The sequence below is a fragment of the Hippocampus guttulatus genome, chromosome 3, assembly GCF_054856545.1.
Source record: "Hippocampus guttulatus isolate MCC_2025c chromosome 3, RoL_Hgut_1.0, whole genome shotgun sequence".
Classification (NCBI taxonomy): Eukaryota; Metazoa; Chordata; class Actinopteri; order Syngnathiformes; family Syngnathidae; genus Hippocampus; species Hippocampus guttulatus.
The window spans coordinates 29,158,359-29,167,500 of NC_141263.1; the positions used below are offsets into that span (position 1 = coordinate 29,158,359).

The window sequence follows — 9,142 nt, forward strand, 5'->3', positions numbered from 1 at the left end:
TGAGGGTGAGCGGATCGGAGGATGGTTGGATGGCACCTTTCGCACAATACACAAGAAAGAATGCACGATTTATTGTTATCGCGCCCCCTTTTTTGTACAATCAAAGTGCTTTTCATAAAACCTTCAAAGCATCACAGAAAGAGGAAGAACGTGAAATACAAGCAGTTCACTACGGCGCGCCCGGTAGCCTGGTGCGGTTGGTTCAAAAGACGGCCCAAGTGCAATGATCCACGCGGCCTATAGATGGCGGCGGCCCCACTACATGGAGCTTGTTTTTCTCTCGAGTGTGTGATTTGAGCATTGAGCTGAAGTTAGCGCTGACTGAAATACGAGTTTGGTTCCACATGGAATTCCGCGACAGCGTATTCGGTGTATTTGTGTTCCAGGTCGTACGCGAGCCCGCAAGAAGAGCTCAGCGACAACAAGGCGCAATTGCATTTTGGATTTGGCGAGCGAGGCGATTGCGCTCAACTGCCCGCCGGCCACTTTCTGGAAGAAGCGCCAGTTTCATGGGCAAAGCTTTCCCCTTTGGGGGGCTGAGCCGGGCGGGATTTTCAGGCCACGTCCTCCTTCAAGCTCAAGGGCCCCCAACTTTTCTTTGACTCCGAGTTCGCCTTTCAGCTCGTTTCAATTGAGCCATCCTGCCCGCCCCCTAGTGGCGATTGCCACGTCCGACTTTTCCCAGGTCCTCTTTCAGCAACGGCACCGAGATGCCGCGTATCGGGCGGATGCTCAAAAACTGGCACGTGAGCCGGGAACTCACCCTTGAGTGACTCCCATTAGAGTCGCCAACCCAAGAATTTGACCTGCAACCTTTCGAAGCGTTCGCTTCAACTAAAGCGCGACGGCAACGGGAAGGCCAACAAATCTGCGGCTCGATCCCTTCGACTCTCACACCGGGCAGGATTTGCACACTTGAGGACTGCACTTCTTAAGGACTCCGCCAACTGCATATTAAGCCCCCCCCCCCCCCCGCACCCCCACAAAAAGTCAAAGACATAAAACCAAGCAGCTCAATCGCAGCCTTTTGCAACTTGAAAAAGTCGCCGCGTTGTCATCGTGGTGGTTATTGAACCCGATTCCTTGTTCAAGCCCGATCTTGGAAACGATCTGCGCCGCGGTCGTAGAGACTCGGCGCCCGGTGATTTTTCCGTAGAGAAAAAAGCGCCGCGCGCTGCGCGCGCAAAGGGGGCCGAAAAGTGGCGCGGCTTCATCTCCGGCTGCTCTCCTCGGGCGCACATTTGTGCTTGTTCAGCTGGTACTTGTGTGCGAAGCGTCGCCGACAAAGCTGACAAGCGAAGGGTTTCTCTCCCGTGTGTTTCCTGGCGTGTTTCGCCAAGTTGCCGTTCTGCGAGAAGGTGCGCCCGCAAACGGAGCAGGAGAAGGGTTTCTCCACGGCATGCGTGCTCTTGTGCGTGGCCAAGCTGCCCTTTTGGGAGAATCGCTTGCCGCAGATGGAGCAGGGGAAGGGTTTCTCTCCGCTGTGCGTCCTCATGTGTCTCAACAGATGTCCCTTCTGGGAGAATTTCTGCGCGCAAACGGAGCAGGGGAAGGGCTTTTCGCCCGTGTGCGTCCGCATGTGTCTCAAAAGCGCCGAACGCAGGCTGAAGCTGGTCTCGCAGGCGGCGCAGGAAAAGCTTTTCTCGCCGGTGTGGGTGTGCGCGTGCGTGGCCAAGTTGCCTTTGCGGGAGAAGCTTTCGCCGCAAACTGAGCACGTGAAGGGTTTCTCTCCCGTGTGCGTGCTGGCGTGTTTCATCAGGTTGCCCTTTTCGGAGAATCTTTTGCCGCACAGCGGGCAGGGGAACGGTTTCTCTCCCGTGTGCGTCCTCACGTGGAGCTTCAAGTTGCTCTTCCTGGGGAAGGCTTTGGCGCAAAACGGACACCCGAAGCTTTTCCGCCCCGCGCGACTTTGCAAGGTGGCCGCGCCCGCAAAGCCGCTTTTGCCTCGCCACCTTGACGTGTCCCGCGGCGGGTCGGCTCTCCTCGGCTCCGCCGGGACCTTCCCCTCACCTTGGCACCGGTGAGCTCGGTCGCCGCCGCCGCCGCCGCCGTCGTGTTCCTCCTTCACAACCACGCGAATCACCGGCAAGTCGGCCGCCTCCTGACCAATGTCCACTTCCTCCTCTTCCACTTTAACGCCGGGCCGCTCCTCCTCCGATCCGGAGCTGCACTCCCGCCGGCCGTCTTCTTCACCGACGTCTGCAACGACACGAGACGGCATCTGTCGAGGACTCGCAAACCCGAACCCGCGTGGCCCCACGCTCACTTTTTTCACCGATATTTTGAACTCTCGCAAAATACTGCTACGTGGCGGGTGAAAAGGAGAGACGACCAAACAACACGCGGTTTGGGATGACAGCGGATCGGCGTGCGTGCCCTCGGGTGACTGAGCGGCAGGTGCACTTTGTGCCATGTCAAACTGCTCTCATGGGATTTAGACGCTTGGTGTAAAAACAAAAACAAACAAAAAAGACATTTCTAATCCAAGCATTGCAAACCTCTGTTCATTCGTCACAACCCCCCCCCCCCCGCCCCCCCAAAAAAAAAGATCCAGACGGACGAAAAAGATGGACTAAAATGGTACGTTTCTTGAACATATGTATTCACGTTCACATTTGCTCTTTTTCTGTTTCTTGAAACCGACGAGGAGCACACAGAGGCCGAGTACGGGACGGCCAAACTCGCGAGCGGGGGGGCGACGTGCCGGCAGCCCGACGGAAATACATATTTGCCACAAAGAAATGCCAGGCGCGGGCGTGCTCGGTCCCGACAAACGTCACATCGCGGTGAGCCGCACTTGATTTTCACTGGATTCTTTCTTTTTTTTTTCATTGATGCTTTTAGTCCCGCTCGGTTCGCATTCGCGTGACGTCGTCGCCTAGAAACGCTCGGCGGTGATCAAACGACAGAAACATTTCGACTCGAGAGGAAAAAGTTGCCAAACCTGCCGCGTGAGAGTCCATGTGATCTGGCGGTCGTGTTCTTTTTCTTCCTGCTGGCGCTAAGCGAGCCGTACTTTTCACATTGCCCCTCGCACCACCGGCCGAGCGTGCCGCTACCCTGCTCCTCCTCTCTTTGTGCGCGGCCAACGAGCTATAAGCGAGCGGCAGAAGCTCCAAACGGCGACGTCGTGGTCAGCTGCGACGGAAGTTGCGCCGTATCGATCAGAAACGAGGCGACCGAAAGGCAATCGTCGCGCGTTTCGAATCGCGCCGACTCGGGCCGTTAGCTCGCGCTCTCCGGAAGCGGAAGTGACGCGCCGGGCGGAAAATCCGCCAGCTCCACTTGGACGGACGACCAAACCATAAACGCGAGCGTCCTTCGGTGTTCGGCTTTCATCGAGTCACGCGCGTTCAAGTCGTCTAAGGATAGAGAACGGAACAAATGAGCGATGACTCGTGAAATCTACCGTTGAGCGCGGAACCCGTCGGAACACAACCACAGACGAACCATTAAACCAAACAATCGCCCCTGTCGCACGACTCCACACACTAGCTGTTTACGTGGGGGGGGGGGGGGGGTCCCGCCTCCTTTCCTCGTTGATATGTGGGTTTTTTTTGGGGGGGGGGGGGGGTAAAGAAAACTGTAATGTGTTTTGACCCTCATATGACGCCTTCGAGTCATCCAAGATGGCGGCCAGCGAGCATGCGCAGTGTTGATTTGCAACCGTAAAAAAAACGTCGATGCTCTTCGATTCGGGAGCAGTTTTGCGTCGACGTGTTCATTTCGTTCGCACTTTTGCTGCAATGGTTCGGTTTTGTCGAGCGGTCGCCGTTGACGTGGCCAAAAACAAATCAGCTTGCTCGGCTTGTTAGTCGCCGTTGCCAACGAAGGGGCGGAAGCGGCGAAGCGAAGCGTTGCGTCTCGGGCTGGCCGCAAGCGTGTTTCTTGGAAGGGAACAGAGAACGAAGGGGGGAACTTTGCGGAACCACGGAGGAAAAGCCGACCCCCCCGCCCCCCCCATGGATGCGCCCGCGGCAGGTCGGTTCACTTCTCGAACATCTCCGTCACTTTCAATATTCGATTTACCTTCATATCTCCTTTCTTTCATCGAGTTCGCCCCCCCCCCCCACCCTCTTCTCGAAACATCATGTCACCTTCAGTGACGATGAGAAAAAAAAGTGCCCGTGGTGGAGCTCACGAGCGCTCCATATTTGTGTTGCGAAACGGAGTCCAAGACGACTTCTTCCGCCATCGTGACGTAGGCGAAAGCCCTCGGCTACCTTCGCATTTTCCAACGCATAAACCACCGCTCGCGAGTTCCAAAGAGACGTCGTCTTCATTGATTTGGAATATTTCACCGGGCAGGACTGTGCGCAGAGTCCTGTTCCCATGGCGACGCAGAAAAAATGCAGTCGGGGTCGCCCAAACCGCCCAATATCGATGGCGGGGTGCCACCGCGCCATCAAATACTAATCAGACAAGTCGGACAATATATCGGGGCTCTTTTTAGAACGGGTGATTCCATCGATTACACGCAATCGTCATCGGGTGAATGTTTCGACCTCAGGTCCGCGGAGCGGACGAAACCGGGAGTGACCCGTCTAGCGTCCGTGACTTAGCATCATTTGTTTGTGTTGCCATTGACTGCTTTCATTGTCTTCTCTTGTTGCCCGATGCGATTTGTAAAGCGCGTCGCGTCGTTCCGGCCGCGGCCGTTGTCACGCGCGCGATAGAACTCGAGTTGCGTTGGATTCCTTTTTGCGCTGTGTCCGGCAGGTTTCCGGCGGCCGGAAGGTGTCCCCCCCCGTCAGGGAGAGGAAGAGGAGCAGCCGGCGCCCCGCCGCTTTAAAGAGGAAGAGGAAGAAGCGGACGTGAGCGCGCCGGGGGGGCGGCGGCCACAAGGCGCGCACGGCGAGGAGGCGGACGCGTGCGACTTTCCGGTGATTCGGGTGGTCGTGAAAAGCGACGACGACGAAGACTCGCCCGCGCCGGCGGAAAGCTCGTCGGCGAACGGGCCGGACGGCGCAAAGCGGTGTCGCCGGTGCGACAAGAGCTTCGCCTCCGAGTCGGATCTGAAGGCGCACGTGCGAAGTCACGCGGGAGAAAAACCATTCGGCTGCTCGCTGTGCACCAAAAGCTTCACCCAGAAGGGCACGCTGACCATCCACATGAGGAAACACACCGGAGAGAAGCCTTACCCGTGCCCGGCGTGCGACATGGCTTTCCGAGATCGCTCGACCATGGTCAAACACACGCAAACGCACACGGGGGAGAAGTCCTTCGCTTGCGCCGTTTGCGCTCAGAGCTTCGCCAGAAAGAGTAACCTGAAGGAACACGCCAAGACGCACAGCGGCGAGAAGCCTTTCGCCTGCTCCGTCTGCGCCAAAGGCTTTGCCAAAAACATCAACTTGAAAGCTCACATGCGAATCCACACCGGAGAAAAGCCCTTCTCGTGCTCGCTGTGCGGCGCCACCTTTCGCTTCCGCTCGTCGTTGATCCCGCACATGAGAACGCACACGGGCGAGAACTTCACCTGCTCCTTTTGCGGTAAAATCTTCTCCCGGACGATGAGCCTGCTGGAGCACACCCGCATACACACGGGCGAGAAGCCCTTCTCGTGCTCCGTGTGCAACATGACCTTTCGGCTGCAGTCCACCATCGCCAACCACATGAAAACGCACAGCGCGGCGAAACCCTTCGCTTGCTCCGTGTGCCACTCCCGTTTCACGCTCCAAGCCACCATGTCGAGGCACATGAGGACGCATACGGGGGAGAAACCCTTCCGATGTCACACCTGCGGCGACGACTTTGCCTATAAGTATCAGCTCAACAAGCACCGATGCGCCGGCCGGAAGATTTGACCCCGCGGCAAAACGTCGGACGCGGATTCGTCCCCGACTCCCGGCGCCTCGTCGGACGTCTTGCGCGTGACGTCCGATCCAAAGTTTCGAGAGCGACAGAACCGCTGCGCTCCCCCTCGCGCAAAAGCCATTTGCAAAAGAAATGCGTCGCTCCCCTCGAAGGATCCCAGCGGGCCCGCTGGGATCCTTCTTACATCGGACAGCTGCTTTTTGGCTTCCGATGGATGCAAAGGGCTGCCGGTCGCACTCGGACTTCCGAAATGCGCAGGTGACCTTCCGTCCGGCGAGAATCGAATCCGCTGATGTGAAGACACCGATCTCGGCAATGACGGTGACAAAATAAGGAGAAAACGGATCACGTGCGACATTTTTACTTCTTCAAAACTCATTTCGTGCCAAGGTGAAACGACCTTTGCAAAAACCATATCACCGGCTGCCAAAACGTCAGACCACCTTTTGGATGGGGTGTTTTTTTTTTTTTTTTTACCGTATTGGCCCGAATACAAGACGGCCCTGATTATAAGACGACCCCCTCTTTTTCAAGGCTCAAGTTTGAAAAGACTTTTTCAACACCAAATACATTTTTTTATACAGAAAATAATGACAGTACATCTGAAACAAATGATTCTAACAATTTAATGGAGAGAAAAAGCATGTTATTTTGCCTCATTCAAATCTTCATATCTGAACATTTAAATATGTCAACTAAAGTGCAATCGCATCCGTAAATCAATGGCTTGTGGTTTTTGAAATGTAAATGACATCATAATTTCTCCTCAGCTGCCGGTTCACCCGGCCGATCTTCGACCCGCTTTTCTCCAGATTGTCGCCGCCTTTCTCCATCTTCTCTTATCTCTTCTATTGTTTTCTTCTCTTTCTTACCGCTATTTGTTATTTTTCTTCTTCGTACTACGGCTATTTTTAATTTTATTCTTTGCGACGGGTTCGCTTTGGCCTGGGCAGTCAAGTTCAGCATTCGCTTCAATGGTATCTGGCGCCATCTAGCGTCGTGAATCGGTATAACGTCTAGATCCCGAATATAAGACGACCCCCTCTTTTTCAGTCTTATTTCAATGCAAAAAAAACACCCGTCTTATATTCGGGCCAATACGGTCATAATAAAGGGATTTGCATCGGTCTGAAACGTCAAATCACGTTTTGGAAAGGGGTGTTTTTTTTTTTTTTTTTTTTTTTAATGTAGATAATAATAATAATAAAGGCATTTGCATCGGTCCAAAACATAACATCACGTTTTGGGTGGGGTGGTTTTTATTGATGAATTTTTTTAAACGTATCGAGCAGCTCCTCCGTCAGTCTCAAGGCTTTGGGAATGATTTCCGCCTTGAAAAATCAGCACTAGATGGCAGGGGAGGCTTTGAGCAGGTCTCGCTCCGCACGTCACCTGAGTGGCCGCGTGTCGACGGAGCCGCGCGGCGAGGTGGCGTGCGACGGCGATGTGCTGCCGACGACCCGGCTCGAGTTCACGCATCGGTGCGGTGTTTACCTTGCAATAAACTCTCATTTTGCATTCAAAGTGCCCTTTTTTGGAGTTGTGTTGCGATTGAGTCGGAAAGCGCCGCTTGTATATCGCAGGTATCACAAATGCAAAAAAAAAAAAAAATACCCCAACCCAAATAGCATCAAAGTGAACGTTTGGCTTGATGGATCCGTTCACAAAAAGCTCTTTTCTCTGACTTTTTCAATCGAAGCCGTTTTCTCCTGCCCCGCCTGCGAGTCCAAGTCTAGTTTCCGTGAAGACGCACGGCGGGCAGGAAAGAGCGAAGAGCCGAGGCGCCGCCGAACGCGGCGGCGACCGCTGAAGACGTCGACGGCGTCCGTCTTTCTTGCTGAACTTTGCGGGCAAAGGGGTCATCGTCAACTCGAAGAATAAACTCGTCTCTCATTCGCACCCTGGTCACGTTTCTTTTCACTCCAGGTTCTTTTTCCGCGCTCTCGGTCCGAGTTCTTCGTCGGCTGACATCAGACACCTGGCGAGAACGCGGATTTTTTCGGGCAACGCGCCCAAAATGCGCCGGCCGCATTCACGACTCACAAAAAGTTAGGGATGTTGTTTATTGATCCGATTTATATTCTCGACTGTTGGGCCCGCCGCCTCGCTCTCTGCTTTCCAGATCTGAAGGTCGTCGACGCGGCCGCACTCCGTTTGGGAGGCGGAGAGCCCCCGCGCGTTGATCGGGCGCCATATCCTGCTGTTTTGTCGGGCTTAAGAAAACAAAAGCGGGCGGGGGTGACGCGGCGCCTCGGGGCGAGGCGCGGGCGGGCCGCTCTCCTTTGATGCCTTTGCCGCATCATCTTGCCGCTGTTGACTGAGGGAAATGCGAGCGGCTCATGTGACGGCGGCACGTCACCTCGTCAACATGACGAGCCAATCGAGTCCCGGGGCAAAAGTCCCCCGAGTGGGGTCGCTTCGCTTCTTCACTCTTCTGGCCGGCAAATAGCTGGCGCGTGGCTTTCGCCTCTCGGTGCGCGAGACCCGGACGGTCATCCGAAGCCTTTCCACCTCCGAGTCGTTGGGTTCCGGCCACGGCGCCGGCCGTCAACGGCGGCAAATGGCGAGGCCGTCGAACGGTCCTCCGTTGCATTTCAACTCCTTCACTTTGGAACGCAAAGGCCAAAACGGTGGATGGATTCAGCGGCCGCGGGGCAATGACTCGCAATTTCTTTTGTCCCGAAGGCTCCGAATGAACAAAAGCGGCAAAGTTGAATTTCCATTCTCAAAGTGAGCCCCGAATGCCGTGCGGATTCTCCACGGGGGTGTGGCGGAGTTCGCGATGGAAGGCGCCGCCTTTCCCACATTCTGTGGATTTGCGAAATACCTTGTGATTTCATTTGTCGCCATTTTGACGAAGATCGCAAAATGTGAAGTTTGTCTCGAAGAAGTCTCGACCGTCAGGAAGCGTTCCGCGTCCGCCCTCAAAATCGGCATCGCGGCACCGACGGGAGCTTCCGGCGGCGAGGTGTGCCCCGCGGGAACCGAAGTGTATTTTTCTTTCACGGTGGCTCCGGCGACGAGTCCAAAGTCGACCCAAAGCGAACGACTCGACCCGGCCCGACGGCCGCTCGCTTTGGCTTGAATCGAGTCCCGACTCAGACTCAAAGTGGAGCGAGAATTGGGCAAACTTGGGTCTATCGCCGAGTGATGCGATGGCCATCGCCCATCCCCCACCTGTCCGCAGAGTTTCGGCTACGCGGCGGCGAAAGTGGACGGATGGAAAAAGCAGGAGGAGCTCTTTGCGTACTTGGCACATTGCCCGGCGCAAGCCGCTGTTGACTCGTGATGAATGGAAAGCAAATTCAAGAAGCTCATTTTCAACCGC

At 55.3% G+C, this 9,142-nt stretch overlaps 2 protein-coding genes across 2 annotated transcripts; one reads left to right on the top strand and one right to left on the bottom strand.

Annotated features, from left to right (window-relative positions):
- Positions 1-49: 49 nt before the first annotated feature.
- LOC147208158 (uncharacterized) lies at positions 50-3,464 on the bottom strand. Its single transcript, XM_086108030.1, has 2 exons — positions 2,945-3,464; positions 50-2,199 (listed from the first exon to the last, which is right to left on the bottom strand). The coding sequence occupies exons 1-2, from the start codon at positions 2,961-2,963 to the stop codon at positions 1,211-1,213; spliced, it is 1,008 nt and encodes a 335-aa protein (XP_085964156.1). The 5' UTR covers positions 2,964-3,464; the 3' UTR covers positions 50-1,210.
- A 128-nt stretch (positions 3,465-3,592) lies between these two features.
- On the top strand, positions 3,593-7,713 carry LOC147208159 (uncharacterized). The gene is made up of 2 exons (XM_086108038.1): positions 3,593-3,981; positions 4,720-7,713. The coding sequence occupies exons 1-2, from the start codon at positions 3,963-3,965 to the stop codon at positions 5,802-5,804; spliced, it is 1,104 nt and encodes a 367-aa protein (XP_085964164.1). The 5' UTR covers positions 3,593-3,962; the 3' UTR covers positions 5,805-7,713.
- The last annotated feature ends 1,429 nt before the right edge of the window (positions 7,714-9,142 follow it).